Source organism: Taeniopygia guttata, chromosome 6 (assembly GCF_048771995.1).
Source record: "Taeniopygia guttata chromosome 6, bTaeGut7.mat, whole genome shotgun sequence".
Classification (NCBI taxonomy): domain Eukaryota; kingdom Metazoa; phylum Chordata; class Aves; order Passeriformes; family Estrildidae; genus Taeniopygia; species Taeniopygia guttata.
In genome coordinates, this window is record NC_133031.1 from 28999933 (window position 1) to 29020864 (window position 20932).

General features: G+C 38.6%; 1 protein-coding gene across 4 annotated transcripts in view; it reads right to left on the reverse strand.

Moving 5' to 3' along the window:
• Positions 1-20932, reverse strand: part of CCDC186 (coiled-coil domain containing 186) — a 35071-nt gene that overhangs the window by 5419 nt on the left and 8720 nt on the right. For 3 of the 4 annotated variants that reach the window (XM_012574629.5, XM_072931277.1, XM_072931276.1), the window contains exons 2-14: positions 15221-15911; positions 12819-12945; positions 10755-10883; positions 9615-9827; positions 8648-8767; positions 7984-8088; positions 7548-7646; positions 6694-6780; positions 5787-5929; positions 3146-3401; positions 2373-2562; positions 1307-1387; positions 379-589 (exon numbers count right to left, since the gene is read on the reverse strand). In XM_012574629.5, the coding sequence (XP_012430083.5) occupies positions 379-589; positions 1307-1387; positions 2373-2562; positions 3146-3401; positions 5787-5929; positions 6694-6780; positions 7548-7646; positions 7984-8088; positions 8648-8767; positions 9615-9827; positions 10755-10883; positions 12819-12945; positions 15221-15894 (2435 nt within the window). In that variant the 5' untranslated portion in view covers positions 15895-15911. Of the gene's footprint in view, positions 1-378; positions 590-1306; positions 1388-2372; positions 2563-3145; positions 3402-5786; positions 5930-6693; positions 6781-7547; positions 7647-7983; positions 8089-8647; positions 8768-9614; positions 9828-10754; positions 10884-12818; positions 12946-15220; positions 15912-16332; positions 16505-20932 lie in introns of those variants that run through there. The other variant, XM_030276453.4, reaches the window with a different exon arrangement.

Here is a 20932-nt window from a genome sequence, read left to right on the forward strand (position 1 = left end):
TGCACATTCTCCTTCCAAAGCAAACACAATCAGCACCCTTTTAAGCACATGAGGAGAATGGACTTTTCTGTTAGCCAGTGGCAGCAGTCCACCTCAAATCAGCCACCTGCTGACCATTTTGCTACCAAAAACCCACTTGTGCCAGTTTATTCCTCCTGAAAAAAATCAGTAATAGTACTAATTGCCAAAAATTTGGCAATTACTATAACTGCTGGGAAAAGAGAAGAAAAACCCACAAAAGTAATTCCATCTATGAAATCTACTGTCACTGCAATATTTTTACTGTTTTAAGCATTTTCACTTAGACAGTTAGTTTTCTATTTGTCTAGTGTTCCAGCTCAACACTGAAAACCTGCATGTAAAGAATACAGAACATACTTTGTTTTTTTCCTGATTTCCTCCACTAGCTGTTTAATGTGATCCTCCATAAACTCCATCTTCTCATTTTTTCGAGCATGTGCCTTCTGCAGCCTTAGTATTCTTTCAACCAGGACAGCCTTGTCCACCTCTGGGAAGCTGTCCACAGCCACGGCAGAGCCGGTGTTCTCAGGCGAGCGATCCTCGGCGCTGCTCCGCGCGTTCAGGGACCCTGCCAACACACCAGCGTTTGGATAAACTAAAATTACAATAAATACTATGAAAACTGTACAGGCTCACAAAAGCCCTACATATAAACACTGCAGTACTGATCACTTTGAGCTTGCAGGATTTACTTTCTGCTGTTCTAAGCACTTGTCTCTCTCACACAGTGAGATTACACGACATCTGGACAGAAACAACCCAACTTAAAATCCAAAGATATCAAGGAAGAAAACATGCTGTTTTCAGTGCTAAAGATCATTCTTTTACTTCTAACTGGATAGAAAGTAATGAATATTACATAAACCCACTGATGTCTCTAATGATGCTAATTGATTTCTCATTTACACAGTCACAACTGTCGATAGGGCAATTAAACAATGTTGGAAGTCACTGCTCATTTTTATTTTGCCTCTGGCAGCATGTAAAAGGAGCATGTATAAACTGGAGTCCTCTTGGGCTTCCTCCAAACATAAAAGCAACCAAATAAAAAAGGCAGGTATTTAAAAAGAACCAAAATATATAAACATTATACTTTAATCTCATAATAAGCTCTTAGAACTGCAGTCAGCCAAGTGCATTTTGGTGCTTAGAGGCTATTTTGTCAGTTTTAATGGGAGGCTGCCCACACACTGCATATGCACAAACCACATAAAGAGCAAGCACACTGTGGCAACCTTGTTAAGACTGAAGGGCTGTTTGGCAGCCGTGCCATGTGCTCCATTACCTGATGAACTGGAACGGCTCCCCATGCTGCTGACTTCTTTGTCATAATTACCATTTTCCATCTGATCCAATTTCCTGCGTGCTAAAAGTATTAACAAAATTATGATTATCAATAGCAGAGTAAGAATTAAAAATTACAGTGTTACCCAACATACAGAACCTCTAATCATCTCTGACCTGCACTAATTTAACATGATGTGACAACTGAAAGACAATGGTAGCAACTAAAAGTAAAACCCAAACCCACCATGATCCCTACACACTGCTGTAGTTGCCAGGGTAATGTCATATATAGGATTAACCTGGACCAGTAAGACTTCAATTTGATCTTACTTTTTATTAGGTCTGCCATGTAAATCACTACTGATGTCAGCAACTCTGCTCCAGCATCTCAGAACAGTATCACTACAGCAGTACTTGTGCCAGAAGCACCACTCACTCAGTAGGGATCAAGAGGGAAAGCACACAGCTGTTCTTACATGCACAAAAAGGGACATGGAACTTGTCTTGCAAAGTGCCAATAGGATCTCTCCTTTCAAACACACTTCAAACATCAGATTATCTTCAAATGTATTTGCTTTCACACTGTTGGGTATTTGATGACTTCTATTTGTAGACAAAATTAGTCATCAGTCTCCCCATATCCAGCTTTATAAACTGAAGTGTTATGTTAAAAAAATAACCAGCAATTCCTGATATGGTCAGCAACTAGGAAATTTCTGGCAGCTTCTGAATATACTCCTACACAGACCAGGATCCATATATACCTATGGTGACATTTCAGTAGTCAGATACGTCATAACAAAGACTAAGCTCTTTTGAAATAAATATTTCATTTTACATTTAAACCCACTTCAGAAGTTACATTTTAGACTGAAAATTAACACAAAGGTCTGGAACTGCAGTTTCCACAAGGTCTAACTTCCTCACTCTCATTGTTTACAGAAACAGGGAGAGCTTGAAGGGTGACATTCAAGCAGTGAGCACACACAGACAGGACCTGAATCTCTACCAGACACTGAGGGGTTCATAGATGGGGCTGTCTCCTAAGTGAAAATAATCTCCACCTAGCTGAAGCTGTTTTGTGAGGTCTTTCAGGTTTGCTGCGTGCTTGCGCTTCTGGGTGATGAGCTCATCCTTCAGTTCATCCACGTGGGTCTTCAGGGCTGACACCTCTTCCTGCTCTGAGGCCAGCCGAGCCTGCAGGGTCTCAACCTCTGACTTCCGCTGATCCTCCTCCTTCTGTAACTTCATGGCCTGAAATTGGGATTTTATTTTCAGTCATACACAAAAAAATTCTAGCCTAACCATAGAGCACGCGCAACATCCCTAACTGCACTTTTCACCTGGGAATCATTCACACTTTACATTTATTATTCAGGCTGAACACTAACACTTCACATGAAAATCAAGATTCCTCTACTACCTCCAAAAATTCTTCTTGATACAGTACAAAGTCACATTACCTTCCATGAGACACACTAAGTTTATTAAAAATGACGTCTCATAGTACAAACAGGACCTGAGGAGCAATTTACAGTATCAAATTTTACAGGCAAATTAGAACCTTCTGTTCCACTTTATCTGAAAGTAAACAACTCTCTGCTCCCAAAAAACCAGAAAGAGCAACACAGTGACACCTCCTCATTCCAGTGCAGCGTGTCTCAGGATTTCTTTCACCCTGGGAACATGAGGGGTTCATATCCCACTGCTACTAATGGCAGACTCAAGGAGAAACTGCAGTCAGGTAAATGAAGATACAAGATGGTATTCATGTGCTACTTCTTTATCTGCATCAGACATCTTACTAGAGCAAAAACAAAAAGCCCACTGTACTCACCAGATCATCTTTAGTCTGTTGAACGCACTCCAGCTGATTCTGCAGCTCTCTTTCAGTGTAAGAAAGCTTATCCAACTGGCTCTGTAAGGAATTGTTTTCGGACTGAAGCTGTGCATTCTTACTGGTTAATTTCTCAGTGAATATCAATAGCTCAGATTCTCTTTTCCGACTACCTTCAATGTCCTTCTGAAGATCAGCAACCAGAGAATTGAAACCATCTATTTCTTCCTTTAAAGCACTGATTTCTTGTTCATCTCTGTCAAAACAATTGTATCACATTAGGGATAACCTGAGCTAAAAGAGATGAAGTTTATTGCAATAAAAGCATTCTGGTCAAGTCCAAATGAGGCAGGGGAACAATCCTGGGGTATCTGTTAGTCACTGGATCATTTTAAATGTCAATGGAGTATTCACTTTGTTTCACAACACGCTGCAGTGCTGAAATGACAGATCTCTGCAGCCCACAGAGGACACTCAGGCATTAGCTCCTCAAGGAAGCCCACCTCTCCATACTCAAATTCTCCATATGACCTTTAGAACAGGGCACAAACAAAACCCTCAAAACCAGACCTAGTGGGTAAGAGGAAGGTTTGCAAACCCAACAAAGCTGGCCAATCTGTAAGAGGCCTTCTCTTTAGGAAACAGGGAAATACTCCCGTTTGGATTTCTCTAGGACAGCAGTATGGCAATTCCTGACAAATCCTTATCCAAGCCCTGCAGCTCTGAACCAAAGGGCCTGTCTTACTCCATTACTCCTCTTCCCAAAAATAAGTCCTTCCCCTCTACAAAACAAGTTTTTGTTTCTACTGACTCTCATATCCAATCCATCTGAGTGAAAAATGCTGCATCTTCAGTTATCATCAACATTCTACAGAAAGTGTTTGAAATTAAGTCCAAAAGTTAGTAGCTGTTAAAAATGTTACAGACTAAAAATGTGTCCTTTTATTTGCTTTTGCATTATTAGTTCATTAATTCTTCAGTCATAGAATTTGATTCACCTTTTCTAATACCAGCAGAAAAAAACTCACCTTTCTTATAGGGAGTGTATATATTAATATTTAAAAATAAAATTAAAACCACACAAAGCAACAGCACACATCTCATGAAATTTCCTGCCAGACAGTGTAATTATGAGGAAGATCAATTCACTTTAAATCAACAATTCTGTACTGATTTGTTTCTCCAAGAAGAGCTGAGACCCAGTCATTTGTGCTGCAAAGTATCTCACCTGGAGCTCCCATTTAAAAACCTGTGCCAGAAGATTGCATGTATACTTGTATTTTACATTTTCAAATGTTGTTTCATTATGGCAGGAGAAATCTCTGCCTAGCAGTCAGGGTTGGATCAGACAAAATTAAAGGTTTAGATCATTCTAAAAGAGATGTCTAGATTATCCTTAAAAATTTGCAAATGAAAGAGACCAGGGAACACTGGAGGTGATTGGTATCCAGTTCAGTCATGAAGTTCTTCCCAGTATTCAACCTAAAATCATATTCCTCCAGTGAACAAGCATAGGTCAATATTCACTTTAAAATATAGGCTTTATAAATTTCAGGATGTCTGCCTTGAAATTGAAATAAAAGACAATATGAAATTTGATGTAGGGATAATAAATGTTGTATGGGAAGGATACTGAAAAAAAAATCCAAATTGAATAGGAATGACAGACATATTTAAGCATGTCTCAATTACTGAGAATAAAAGATAAGTAGAAGCACACATTTGTAGTTTCACACTTTGATCACAATCCCTTTAATTCACTTGGCAAGATTCCAAGTGAAAAATAACTGTTACTGATCCAAGTGTAGGCTCCAGGAGTTTCCAGCACACGGGAGTTTCCCTGGAAAGGCTGAGGACACCATGACAATGCAGGTGACCAGCACACAGCACATGGAAAGTGGCTGATTTGCTAAGCCTGAGGAAGGCCTATAATTGTGGAAATACTTCACAATGATAAATAAAAACCGGGATTTTTTACCAGCACGAGAAGGACAGACACAGGGGTGGTTCTGCCTATCTCCATTTATGCAGCACCAGTGGAACCAGCAGAGTGGCCAGCATTTTGTATCCCAGTCCATGTGTACCACACAGACACAGGACCATGCTCAGACACCCCTGAACTGTGCACAAGCCCAGCCCTCCCCTGAGATTATTCCCCTCACATTCTTATATGAGTGAACTTCAACACAGCAGAATGAATTCCAGCCCATTAGAAAGACAAGTGCCTCACCCTGTCTGAATACAGCATCTGTCAAGTAAGTAAATTTCTTTCCATTAAATAATTCCATTCATCCACCACAATTTTAAAGCAATTTATCTTTCCAATTTAGTTGCTCCCCTCCATCTTTCAATAAAACAGGCACTGAGCAGACACCTAGAAGACAATTTCCTGTAGTGTATGCTGGAAATCAGGCACTTGTTATTCTAACAATGAGACACATTAAATTAGATTTATCAGTCTCGATCCCCTTGTTTTGTAAGAGGCCACCAAGGTTATATTTAATATTAGCAACACTGATTTAAACCAAGATAGGCATTCTTCAAATTACAATGCATTTAAAGCATCAATAGCTTCAATAAAACAAACCCTTCCCCATCTCAGATAATCTTTTAAATCATTAGTCAAAGTGCACAGCTGTACCTCTGATGCTGATCCTGCAGCTGATCTACAGTTTTGACTCTTTCCAGCAAATTCTGAATTTCACTTTTCTGTCTATTTATTATTTCCTTATACTTGGATAACTCATCTTCTGTTCTTAAGCGCTCATCCTCTAGACACTTTACCTAAATGGAAAAAAAAAAAATAAAACCAGAAACTATTTAGTTTCACAAAGTTCAGAGCTAAATTATCCTGATTATATGTCTAGACTGTTGTACAAAGCTCATGTGTTAATTTTTTGGTGGTTCCAAATAACTTAGACCAATATCCCGAAGTATTTCAGATCAAGTAAGAGTTGGAAAAACAAACAAAAAAAAATTAAATTCAACAAATGCGCTTAACATTAATTTTGTCCAAAGAATCAAACTTATCAGCCTAATGGATCAGGGTGCACAGATATGAGTTTCCCCAGTTACCATACTGTCTCCCTCCCTTTTTCCACAGTCCTAATGAGCTGCTCTGGAGACAGGGACTGGCATGCTGTTCTATAGACTGTCCATGAGTTATGGACAGTATAACCTCCTTACCAGAGGCCAGAACTTTTTTCACAGGTAGGAGAAGCTTACAAGTATTTTATTCATACTAAATTTAGAAGATTTCAAATATTTGCTGAATTACAAATCTAAAATGTTTCTCAGCTTTTCAGCCAAATGAGGTGCACACAATGAAGCAAAACACTGTTGTGCTACAGATCAGCTCAACCTTCCTAAAAACGGCTATCCAAGTCAACAATTAGGTATTCTTTCTAGTCTCATGCCAGCCAATCTCTAATCAACCTGAAGACAGATCTGAAGAAGTAAAAGTACAATTAGGAATGGAATCTATTACTGATCCAAAAACCCAGCACTGTGCTTTCAGCCCCACTCCAATCCAACTCAGCACACTTTACCTTTGTTCTCAGTGTTCGAAGCTCATCCATGCCTTCCTTAAATGTTCTCTTCAAGTCTTCCAGTTCTTTTATTTTTGCATGATGCACCTTTTTAGAGGGTAAAAAGCTCATTAAGAAAACTAAATGTACAGTGGCACCTCAAAAAAAAAAAAAAAAAAAAAAAAACCTAGGCCAATACAGGCCACCACAACAGCTGAGAGGGCTTGAGGCAGAGCAGGTACCCCAAAGGCTTGGTTTACTTCTTCAGAAAGGAAAGCAAAACCTCAAAGCTCCTTTATTCTCAGGAGAACTGAACAAAAGTGAGCCTGCACGCTCTGGTTTTAGGTACACAAATCTGTGGCACAACAGGCCCTGGGAAAGCTCTGAGCAAACTGGCACTTGGTCACTCTGAAGATGGCATGAGCACAGATGAGCTGTGAGCAGACACATCATTAGAGAATTTCACTTTGGAGCTAGCAAATCTCTACAAAGAACAGAGGCTGGTCCTTGTCTGTCCTTGCCATACATCTTGGCAAAATAGTGGCCAGAGAAAGGCCTGACTCAACTGAATTTGTGCTTTTTAATTACAGCAACACTCATGCTTATAAACAAAAGAGAAGTTATTTCACCTTCACTATGTAGTATTTTCCCCCTAACTTTGTTTCTAAAAAGTGAATCCAAGGTAGTACCTGAAGACATCCTCCAAAAAAAGCAATGCTGGAAAGGCAGACACCTGGGATTTAGTATCAGACCACAAAAAAAGAGAAAATCCAAACAATCTGCCATAACTGCAAGCAGCTTAAAATAAGATTCTTAAAGTTATAATCTCATGGAATTCTTAACCACAAAGTGGACTTCACAGACCACATATTTACCTCCAGGTTATCAGACTTCTCCTGAATTTGTTTCTCTAGTTCTCCTTTAGTTACTCGGAATTTTGCATCCAGTTCATTTGATTTTATTTCTTCTGACTCCTAAAGTGATTGAAGAAATATAAGTAGAGTTTTATGTTTCCCATTCCATTCTATGAGTGCACAGACAGCTTTTCACATCACTGAGTCTTTTCTGTAAGTACACCTCTGATAATCCTGACCATGCCAAGAAAGACCCCCACGCTGCATGCCAATCAAGATAAACTTTTTCCCTTTTATTTAACAACTTTTCAGCAAAGTAAAAAAGCAGTCAGTATTCAACTCAGCTTTGGAGCTCCCACAGGATAATTCTTTCCTGCTACAGCTTAATCTAGAAAGAAATGAAAAAGAAGACTCAGGCACTAAACAATAATTTGACATCTTGAGAAAATGTGCTTACTTGATATGATTTTATCATTTCTTGACAGTTTTTCCTTATCTGATCTCCTTCTTCTTTTGCTTCAGTTAATTTTGTCATTGCATCTTTGAGGCGTTCTTTGGTTTCCTACAAAAACAGTAATGAAAAGAATGGGTTAAACCTAGTGAAATCCATTTACTTAACTTCATCTGAGAAGCACATTTCTCATAATAAAACATCCCTTTCAGTCTGAAAAGAACTAATAAAATCCAACATTATTTTTCCTCTTGCTTCCATTCATCTGCTAATTTACGTAATTCCATTTGACCCACCACTGAAGGCACAACAAAAGGATCTCTTATTTATGAGCCATGCACATTTTCAGACAGCAGATTTAACTCTATCACTTAAAAACTAAGGTAACAGTTATTTCAAACAAATAACCTCCCCAAAACACAATCTTAACGACAAATTAAAATTTGATGACCAATATTAAAGAGAATCCTCCAGTACATCCTCCCTTCACATCCTTTCACCATTTCCATTTCAGTATCACTGTTTGAGAGCACTATTCTGACTTTTGCTGCAGGTATTCAAATTAAACAGAAACACCACATTAGGAACAGTACATAAAAAGTAAATATTGTAACAACCACATTACTCTGACTATATTTTCATGTAATGATATCAGCATCATTTCACCCACCTTGTGCAAATCCAGTTCTGTTTTCAATTTGTTCTGAGCCCATTTTACTTTTATAACATGAGAATTGATTTCTTCTTTCATTTTTTCTATTTCTCTGTTGAGTCGAGTGGCTTCACCATCCTGAGAAAATGTCATAGGTTTTTTTATAGAATTAAATGATCTAGTGTTTCTAGAACAGAACTCCTGTCCACTTATCAAGCTGGTTTTTTCTCAATGTCTGGGTTTTGCAAAATCATGCACATATTTCAGAATGCCCAATAATGCTTTAATCCAGTGGGAAAAAAAACCCCATCAGTGTTGTGGTTTGAATAACAAGGTAAGGTTGCATTACTGTTAGTATATGTTAATGTTATATATCTGTGAAAAGACAAAGCACCACAGAGGCAATTTTTGTTTCAGAAGTGTGGTTTCTAGTAATTTATTAATTTTTGGCTCTTCCACATGAAATAGTATTGTAAAACACAGCTGTGAAGAACTACAAAAAGACTTGGATCGTTTAATAATCTTACCACTTTCTAAAAATGAGTAGCAAAATTTGGGATAAAAAATTCTATTGCTTTATTATCAATTTTAGTAGTACAGAAGAGGAAATACGGAGTGAAAACACAGAAAAACAACAAAAAAAGACTGCAATAATTCAATGCCACTGCAGCCTTTTAGAAAAATCCGAAGCTAGAAATTACTTCAAAATCTAGAAAACTGAAACAAGATGTCTTCTCAATTTTGTCAAAAAAAATCCCTAATGCTTCGCAAATTAATATTCAGGGAAATATTAAAAGGAACTTCAAAAAGATTGCAATGAGAACTGAGTAGCTTTTTTCCCTTCCCTTGGAAGGAAGACACTTTCACAGCTGTGCAGCAGAAACTAAATGAGAACAGGTTTCTTTTACCAAGTACAACAGCAAACAAGTGATAAGGTTGTTCTGACAGTGCTTTTAACCAAGTCACACAGCAGTACTTGGAGTACCTTTGTTTCATAGAGCTGATGCAATCTTCCTTTCTCCTGAGAAAGTTGTTTGATTTTATTTGTAAGCTTTTCTATTTCTTTGTTTGCATCTCTCAGCCTTCTCTCAAGGCCCTCCTTTTCCTTTCGGAGGTCAAGCGACTCCTTCTCCCCTCGGACGTATTTCATCACCATGGTCTCCTTCTCATGGCGAGCTTCCTCACATTTCTTGTTTGCCTTGAAAAGTATCAAAACACTATTAATCAAGCCTTGTATTTCATAATTACCCAGATATTTTTAGTATTGCAATAGAGCAGCATAACAAAGCAGGACTCAAAAGCTCCAGTTTGACAAAGACTAACATTCAATCCCTCTTAAGCACTGAAATTACTTCTAACCATAAATATTTTAACAGCTGCATCTTCACAGCTGAACATCTCAAATGAGTTATCAATATATTAGTAATTTGGTTTTTAGAAGGAAAGAAGTATAATGTTTAGGAATAAAATAATTTTGCAAATACTCAGTACTGGTACTCTGTCTTCTTTCATCCACATGCCAACTGCACAATCATTATCCAGTGGCTTACTTTTCAGTTGGATCACTTGCAGTGGTTTACTTCTAAAGATTCCCCCCACCCCAAAACTAAAAAGTTCTGCTTCAAATTAGGGGAAAAAAAAGTAAAATCAGACACTGAGCTTTAGAATAAATGCAACAGAGAAAATACTTGGCATAATATGATATTAAAAAGGAAAAAAAAATCCCAGATTTCAGTAATATGTAAAGACTAAGTAAGAGCTTTGTGCTAGAATTGAGAAAAATATTAGTTTTGTGACAGCCTGTCTGAAAAAAAGCTACTGCCAGCTTTTAGCTCCTTCTGAATCAAGTTCAGCTTACAGGTAAAGAAAATGAGATTGCCTTAAGGGCTTAATTCAATACATAGAAAAATAGGTATTTTTTTAAAAGAGTTATCAGGCACTCTGAAGTGTTAACAGCTATTTGGAAATTCACTGCTGACAGTTATCCAAAATGCATACATAACTGCAAACTAGGAGTTCCAGTTCGGGAAAATTCTGTCTTCCGTAGTGATCCAATATGTTTCCTACAAGAACCAAGTTTGTTCAATAATGTAGATGTTCAATAGTTTAAGTTTTTCCATATTACCTGTTCCATTCGAAAGGCCATCTCTTTATGCAACTGCTGAATAGTATTTTTGGCTGCTGCATCTTGAGTTACAAGTCTGTCTTTGCTAGCTTTCACTTCTTTATTAAGCTCTTCTATTCTTGCTTCCAGCTAAAATACATCATGATAGAATTATAGGGAAAATAACTCTTTCATCACATTTTATACAGGCAGGCATATTTCACACAAAATTAGATGCTTCAACAGATATTTACCTGTATTTTACACTTGTCAGGCTGCAACCACCCATATCAACATCTAGCTTTGCATGACTAGCAAAAGCATGAAAGATGTCAATTCTCATCTTCAGTGAGAGTGAAGATGCCTCAAGTCACGTAAAACACTAGGCACAGTAATTTACTACACAAAATAATGGACTGACAGCAAGTCAGAGAGCTGCCAGAGAAGAACTGGCTAGTCTCTGAGGTTGCTTCACCTTCCATCCTTTTGTTCCTATCCTTGTGCCACATCCTTCACCATGCCAGCAAAGCAGTCATGCATCCATACTGAAATGGACTGGAAATTAATTCATTCAAAAAAATCACTCAGCAAATAAAGATGAGCTTAGTCATCATGCTGGCACTTTGTTTAGCCATCTAGTGAACCAAGTCAGAGACCTGATCCAGCTGAAGAATAATCCCCAGTGTTAACTGGAACACTTCCCAGAATGTGCTCCCTGCCAAATCAGGCAAGTCCGGGAGGAGCAGCGTGGTGGCTGCAAAGGCTGTGACACTGCCCAAACCTTGTTCAAATTGTGCCTCATGACTCTCCTCTTGTCCCAAGGGAAAGCCAACTCACCCAGGTTGGGGGTTTTGTTTTTCTTTGCTTTGTGGGAGAAGTGGCAGGATCCTAGGATCAGTACTGTAAATTCTGTGCAGTCCCAAGCTGCTGTGTAAAAGGCAAGAACCACCTAATTTGCTTTTGTGACCACACCATTACTTGACCACACTTTTTTCAGCTCTGCAAATGGACCATGTGCCAAAGAAAAAGCTTCACACGTACAAGCAGGCAGGTACAGCTTGGAGCTGTGAGTGCAGCCAAGCTTTCATTTACATAAAAGTAACCATAAAGCACTAAGACAGAAATTCCACAACAATCTTAACAAATGAAAAAATACAAGTGTAATTCTCTTACAGCTCAGGTGCTATCAACAGCCATATAAAACTATTACAGTCCAACAGAGTATTTTCTGAAATCACTTGCAATCATGTGGTATGACAAGCACCCTCACAAATACTTTTTTTCAGAATGGAATAAAGCAATTGCTGCATGATAGAGCTTCATGAAATCATACATGACTCATGACAGAGCTATCAAAGAATGAGGGAGCTGCTCATACTGGTTTATTCAGGCACAAGCAATTCCAATTTGTAGCCTATAAATAACACTTTTGAGTCACATCATGCATTTGCAAATATTCTCAGAAATCAGCCATGAATATATGAATATAGTACATGAATATATGCCTGTAGAACATTTCAAGCCTGACACTGCTGTGTGAACAGATTTTTGTGTAATGCAGACACCAACAAAGAAACCTGGCAACCAGTATACTCACCAGCACTTGGACAAACAGAAATTAGTATTTTAAGTGTTTCTCTTGCCAGATTTCCAAGCTATAACCTGTAATCAGTTTATAAAGCTGGCCAGCCAGCTGCAGGGACATCAGCAGATAGCTGATTACAGCCAAGCAGTGACACCTGCTGTAAAACCTTTTCCTCCCACACTAAAACCAGCTGCCACCATGCACACACCATGGTCCTCCTTGGCCTGCTGTGGTTCTAACACGCCCCTGAGAAAAGGCCTCTATTTAGTACCTGCTACTACCACAGCAGAGACTTCCAGATACAAAACACTTAAGAGATGGGAATACAGAAAGTCAGTTTAACCAAAATCACTAAAGGCTTTTAGACAATTTCTTGGAATACAAGAGTAGATTTATCCTCTTAAGAAGCTTAGGATAATAAGCATGGGAATCAACAGTAGCAACAGTGACATTATGCACAAGTGAAATACTAACCAGCGCTTCTGTTTTGTTATCTGTACCTGTTTAATAATGCTGAGGTGCTGCTTTTCTGTTTCCGTTCGTTTTTTCAATTCATCTTTTAAGTTGTCCTTTTCTGAGCAAATTTCCAAAATCAGTTCCTGATGCTTTTTATTTTCTTTAATCAATCTGTAAAGAAAAAAAATTAAAACCAAGGTACATCAGTAGTGGGGTTTTTTGGTTGCTTGTTTTCAATCTCGAGATACACGGTTTTTGTGCATCGATCTGCAAGTTTTATTGGAAGCCAGAAACCCTAAAAAAATCCATGAAAGCCTTACAGGAAAAAAAAAAAAAAAAGAAGAATGTTGTACATGTGGAACTTACTCCAAAACAGCAAGCAGCAACCTCCTTGTGAGGAAAGAGCTTGTTTCCAGCATTTTAGGGTTGTTGTGGTCCTTAATGACATGGGACATTTGGTAACCCTATGAAACTGTAAATGCTACTAATTTTAAGGTAATGTTATACAGTAACTTCCAGTCAGATAGTCTCACCAGTCATTTGTCTGAAAACACAGGTATTTTATTAATTTCATGGATTTCTCAGAGTACCCATGAAGTTCACAACCTGGAAAGAAAAATAATCCTGATTTTTTTAAGTCCTAACTAGGTATCCAAGCCCATGCTCCTTATAAAGTTCAATTTTTAGCAATAGTTCCAGTTCAGTTGTTTGAAGCTAACTCAGACCTAGTTTGACATTCTAACATAAAACTCAGAGAAGTTACATTGTCAGAACTGCTGAATGAACAGTCTCACATGTATTTACATGTTTGCAGATAATATTACATGGTGGGTATTCTAAGCCACTAAATGCATTAATTTGTGGGAGAGAAGCAAAAGATAATTATCCCTTTATCCCCTCTCCTTTGTTGAAAAAAAATCTCTGAACAAACTAGTCTCCTAAATTAAAAGAAATTCAAAACCATCAATTACAGAGAGCTTAGCACTTGTGATCTGTTTTTTAATCTATTAATGAATATTCCAGGATTACAAATTCTTAATTCATGCCACAGCTGCTGACATATATATTTAGATCTGATCACAGGAGACAGCTGGGCTATTTCCAGAACAATGTTACAAGAAATTCTGCTGATTATCAAGTAAGGAACAAAACAAACACAACCCAGAATACCCTTTGGACCAAACACAAAATGTTCCACAGTGGTTTGACACTCTTGAGGTGAGTTCCCAAGTGTCAAACGGGTGCAACTGGCCAAAAGAAAGAGACATGTTTTTACATAAAGCCTTCTGTATGCATATATAACATACACACATATAAAAACACTTGTCTCTGACGAAGTAATTGGTCCATGGCTGAAAACACTGTCCTGCCTCTGAGCTCACCATGGATAAGTAAAACTCTTTACCTCATGATCTCCTGGAATTGCCTTGCTCTACACACCCACTACTTCAGATTCCCACTACTCCTCTGTAACTGCTGAATGTCTAACTGTGCATTCTCCAGCTTTCCTGTCATCAGCTGACTTTCCTCACATGGATGGCTTCTGTCAGAGGTTAACTGGTGACATGCAAGAGAATACTTTCCCTACTGAGACTCTCTCCCCCTGTCTGCTTTCCCTTCCTTTGATGTCCTCCTATATCATGGTATTGGAGAGCCTTATATGAAAAGCAGGACTCTCATTTCCAGCTCTGCAAAAAGGAATAAATATCAAGTTAGAGGCTACATTTTGTTAGCAAAAAACATTTCTAAAGAGGCAACAGAGTATTAAGCACCAAGTAAGGAATCAAGAAATCAAGCAATAAACTGGCTTTTGAGGAACATAAATAATCATGTTGAATACTGCCTGGTAGAACTATTAAGCCCAGCTAATTACAACAACACTTATAAGCCATGCATTTCAGAAGTCTTCCTATAAAATGTGCAGTTTATCTATATATGCTACTTCCAACTCAAACAATACTCTCATCTGATTAACAACTTTGCTGGATGACGACAGGAGACTGAATACTACTGGAAAAAGAAACAAGCAATTCTGAACATAAATAAAATGCCCATTGTGGGAGTTAGTACTTTCAAATATTCATTTCCCCAGACACACATGGACTGAATGAATCCTGGACTATTTTTAAATCACCATTACTGCTGCAGTATTTAGTAATTCTAGACATTGGCAAGCTATTCAATGACACAGTTGGCTATTCAGTTCCTGCCAAATCCTGCAAGAATTCAGACATCTAAGCACACAATTTTATTTACAAGCACATACCACAACTAAAAATTATTCCTTGCTTAAAAACAATTTTTAAAAAATCCCATTAACTACTCTCTCATACCAACTTGAGACAACTTGCTTCATACCAAAATGTTGTATGCAGGTGCACACAACATGCAGCCAAAATTGGTCAGCACAAACTTCCAACTGTGAAGCACATACACAAATACTCACTTCGTAATAGTTTGTTCTTGCTGTAGGTATTTATCTTGCACACATTTTTCAAACATAGCCAAGGCATGTTCACCCTTCTGTACACCATTGGGGAGCTTTGGTTCTTTTGAAAAATCTGTGGATAACAGTTCAGATTCTATTTCCTTTAGCAAATCCTCCTGTGAGGAAGTCTGATGTATTGTGGAAATAAGTTTCTTTGTGCAGTCTGTGTCATAAGGGCTTTCTGAATAGATTTTATCACTTGACTTTTTCACAAAGTCAGACTCCTCCCTTAGATCCTGTAATATTTCCATTAATGATTGCTCTGTCTGGTTAGTTTTTAGATCATGTCGTTCCAGTTCTTCACTAGGTAGATGTTCTTGTTTTGTGGAGCCTTCTGCCTTTGTTTCACAGTAGGCATTGGCAGAGGAGTCTGTCCCTCCACACTGCTGCTGTCCTTCTGCTGGGGCCCCTCTGCTGCTGGTGCTGACAGCTGCTGCATCCTGATCCGAGGGCAGGGAACTCGAGTCCCTCTCCAAGACACCAGCATCATTTCCAGTGCAACTGATGCTTGGGCACTCTTCCATTCCAGGTGTTTTATCAGCCTTCTCATTATCTGGGGACTTGAAAGAGGCATCATCTGACAGATTGACTGGCTCCAGTGTGCTCTGCATTTCTGGTAAATATTCCTCCATAATCTTCCTTTGGAAATCTAGATGGAGAATTCATATTACAACATATTATATACAATATCAAAAGAGATAGAGATAGGGGAAATAAAGGCTACTACAAAGTAAAATTCAAAGTGCAAAAATATTTAGACACGTTATACAGAGCTTGTTGATCTTTTAGCCCAATCTTTAAACAATGCTCCAATACAAGTTTTTATAAGAGAAGGTGAGAAATCAGGGATAGGCAAACAGGAAGCAGAGAGACAGCAAATGCCAAGACAATAAAAAAGGAGAACTTTTTAGAATGAATAATTCTACCATTTAAATCCACAAAAATTCCAAGCAGTCACTTCTAAAAAATACTTCATGATAATAAATAACCCAAAAAGATTAAGCATACAGGGTCTTACAGCTTTCACTTCCCTATACATGATATGAAAGCAACAATATGTCTTGACTTACTCATTTTTACAACATAGGGTGACTCCCTGGTTCAGCCAGAATATCCAATTTCCTCAGTGTCATGTCCTCACTGAGTATCCGTACAGCAAAATGTATCTGTACCCAGGAAACTAAAGGAAGGGGCTGGAGGAGGATGGGGGTGAGATTCTCTTTTCCCATCTGTTTTCAAGCAACCAAAATCCCCTGTGGAAGAGCACAGATGGTCTGTGGCAGATCTGCTCTCTCAAACAGTAGCTTGCAGAGCAAGGACTTGAAAAGCTCAGTAGAAGCTCTCTAGAAGGACACCACAGTGAGATCCAAATAGCCAGAATAACTCTGGAAGAGCCTGGGTATAATACTTTTTTATTTATAATACTTTTTCAGGAATCCCAAATGGTCCAATATCTGAAAAGATTACTGGCATTTTTAGCAAGCATAGGAAGCCCTTATTTCCATTAGGAGAAATTAATTACAGCAGTCTTAACTTTTATATGCAACCCTATCCTCCTACACTGGATAATTTAGGCCATTTATAAACAAGGCAAACTTTTCATTTATAAATTCAACTATGCTATTCCAAGAGCTGTCTCAAAGGAAGTGCTTACTTGCCACATCAAACTTGTTTCCATCCTTGCTTTCTGACTTGTTCAGCTCTCCCTTACACAGCCAGACCATCTGAGCCCCTCAGGTACTTTCTGCATGCTCCTCCCATGGCCTCAGCCTGAAAGGAAACCCTTTGTGCTATTTGGCTTCACTCCACTCCCCCAGAGTCCTCCCTTATTAACCAACACTTCCTCCTGAGGCTCACACTGTGAAAACAGAAGGGTTTATGAATCCCATTGGGCCTGTCACCAACTGCTACCACTGTCACCTTTCACTGTTAGACACAAAAAGCAGCTCCAGCCCAGCTCTTTCTACCAGGAAACACCATCCCACAAAACACCTCCCTCAAGAACCTGAAATCTACAGCTGGGTTACAGCTGGCATTTAATCAACAAGAGAGAAGCACATGGAAAACTGAGCATTCAGCTGAGTGTAGGGAAGGGAATGTATCACAACTGTACAAGAGTCACAAATCAGCAAATGAGAATCACATATTTTTCAAGTAACAAGCAAACAACTTTTCTGGTTTCCAAGGAAAAAAAATCCCCAATGCTACAGCCTCTAACCCAGTACAAATCAGCAGGAACCAGAACACAAGTGGGAAGGGAGGGGTACAAATGAGCATAGAGATGGGGAATGAGAGAGTCTGTACAATGTGACAAGGACTGCTCATTCTACAAACTGATGTTCTCCAGTATTACTAAAATTCCTGATTACCCTTTCCTTCAAAAAATTTATATTGAGGTCAACACTGAAACCAGCAAATCCCACCACTTGGTTGGTACAGTCCAAACAAATGCTCTATTGGAACCCATCTATCCTTTGATAGCATCTGCTAGTAAGGAAAGTTCAATATGTGCTACTATAATTCTCAAACAAAACAAACCCAACTGACAGTCTCAATGTGAAAAAAAAAGTGAACATAACTGCAAGAAAAGGTATTCAGTTTGATAGCTGCAGAACACATTAGTTCCTACTTAATTAAAATGCTGTTAAAAACCAGTGCTTTCAGACTAGTGCACTTTCAACAATCAATAATTGCAAGATAATTTGCCAATTATGCAGTTAAGACACAAGAAAAATTCACCTTCTAGTATCTGTTCCCTCTTGTCAAAAGAAGTTTATAATCCACACATTCAGCTGTAAAAGATACTGTATTAGCATAAAGCTGAGGAAATGTTTTTTTCTCTAGTAGTTACTCTAGTCAAAGTTCTTGATAATGCTTTCTCTGGAATGATCAGAGTGAGTTTTTTACCTCATTTTAAGCCTTTTTTAAAGTACCTTCTGCAGCATGACAGAGCATCCCAAAATGTGCAGTTGTTTGATATATTACTGCCTCAAACCTGCTTATGACTGCCCAGCTGCTGCAGCTCCCCTTTACTACAAGAAAGGGAGTGGTAAAATTGGATAAATGAACTTCCATGTTGGCTGTTACACATTAAATGTCCAGTCCAGTCAGCAAACTGGAGGGTATTTATCTCCATATGGAAGCAACAAGTGAAAAATACAGCCCTGTTAAGAGAGTACATTAGGAAGGTCACTAAGTTTTCTTTTTATTGTGTTATTTCCTTCTGTAACTAATACTGTGAATTAGTATTACAAAGGCTAATCTACAATTATTTGCAAAACTCCGTCACAGAGAAAAAAAAGCCACTGACTCCATATCCATAATAACTCAGTTATTATTAATCATATAATAAAGTGTAGGATTTTTATCAAACACACAAGGAAATCTGAGTAATGATTATACAAATCAGTTAAAGCATGAAAATTAAATTATGATGATTCAGTGTTCCCTGCAGTTGTACTTTAATTTTCAGTGGTACCTAGAATGTAATTTACCAGATTTAAGTTCACAGCCTTTATGATTCCAGTACACTGGATTTAGCCTTATCTGCCCAAATCGATGTGCACCTATCTGCACCTGTTCATGACATGCATAGATTTTTTTTCCCCCTACCGTCAATGAATAATATTAGCTTTTATATTCTAATTACTAACTCCTAAACAGAAATTAAATAATTGATCACAGGATCACAGTTTATTTTCACACCAGACATGTGCAGACAAAGAACTCATTTGGAGGAGCTGTCAGTGCAAATTTGCATTGATATTCAAACAACTCTTGAATATTCAAAGTTTGTTCTGCCTACCTCAGGCAACTGACTATAACAGCTACTTCCTATATAATGCCAGAGACAGAAAACTGCAGTGATGCTGCTAAAGAAAAGGTTCGTGGTTTCTAGGCAAAACATTTTCTGTGACAAAAGAATCATTCAACTTAGCAGTAGCCAGTTGAGATGAAACATGCTAGTATTTGACTATTAACGTCAAACATACAAATCCATCAAGCTCCAGATAATATTTGGACTCTACCTGATAGGAGCTCCACACCTTCCCAGGTTTAATATCCATCTTGTATTACCCTACTCATACTTACAAATTACTTTTTCAAAATCAGGGATATACTAAGGTTATGTATACTGCATTAAGGAAACAAAATAGTTTAGTGCCTCTTACGATGTCTTCAGAAGGCATCAAAAACAATCAAAAAAGGTAAATCTTGACTGAAACGAGTGAACTGGTTTATGTAATGATATGCTTAAACATCAAACAAGTGCTGGGTTCTTGCACTGTTTTGCGAAGTTTCTACCTTCAACCACCTGCTCTGCTCCTTCCTTTAGGCCTGATGATCATCTTGCCAACAGGGCAGAAGTAATGAAATGTAAGTCTCTGAAATGTCAAGTCCCTTTGCTGCCTGTGCCACAGGACCTCCTCAAGCAGCACTCAGAGTGGCCCAGCCCAAGCCTGCTTGCCCACATGCCATGAATGACTGCATCCATCCAGGGCAGCATGTGCAAAGCTCTGTCACTGCCCTGTGACAGGACTCTGCCTGCCTGGACCCGTGTAGCCAGTCTGACCAGCTGTCCTCCTCGCTTTTACAGCTCACAATCAGGCTGACAAACATGTCCTTCCCATGCTCCTGCTCCACAGCACAGGAGGCAGCTGGCTGTGTTTTCCCCCAGCACAGTGACACAAAGCCATGCAAGTGGAAATACATCAATTCAGATCCTGGTGATGAGAGCAGCAGGAATAAGGAACAGAAGCACAGCTCAGCCACTCTTGCAAAAACACCTCCCTATACATGAGAATACAGGCAAGTTGTACCCTTCAAAACCAAAACAGCCTTTTTTTTAAACAATTGTTTTTTCTCATCACAGTCATGTTCCTCAAAGATGCAAAAAGCATACATATTTTTCATCATTATTCACAAAACTAAGTTTAAATCTGCATCAGCACAGATGATCTCCCAAGTTCCAGTGTAACATCTGAAATAAGTAGTTAAATAGCTGGCACAGGACACACAACATTGACTACTGGCAAGGGTTACAACCATCTATCAGACTAATTAAACTAAGATGTGCTTATCTGCTAAACTGCTGCTAGCACAACTGACTGGAATCAGAGGCAGGGAGCAGAGAGGCTGCCAACGGAGCGTGTGAACAGCACACCAGCTTTTGAACACAAATATCTCCCAGGTAGGCAGGGAATACAAAGACTCAGGAAATACCAATTGTTTATTTCACTTTCTGTTACACAACAGAAATTTCTTCTATTAACTGCTAATCAAATTATAAAAATAAAAAGAAATATGACAATGAGTCATTTAAGCTCTTCAAGGAAGTATCTGACACAATGTAAGTATTGATTCTCCTGGGAGAACATCAAAAATCTCAATACACTCTCCTGTAACATGCCAACAAATGGAAAAAAAAATTTCCTGCAGCTACCTTCAGCAACAGTCCAGAGAAGCTTTTGCTGCAACATCAAATTTCCACTTCAGAGTCCATCCAGTGGCACAAAGAAAAGCAGTTTCTGTAACACTCAGTCCTCCTCTTTTCTTGCTGAAAGTACTTACACTCCTAACTTTTTAAGGAAGCTGTTGGCACCCTCATCCCTTGGCTGTTCATACACTGTACTGGTTAAAAATCCTTCCTACCACGGCAGTACTGCTAAT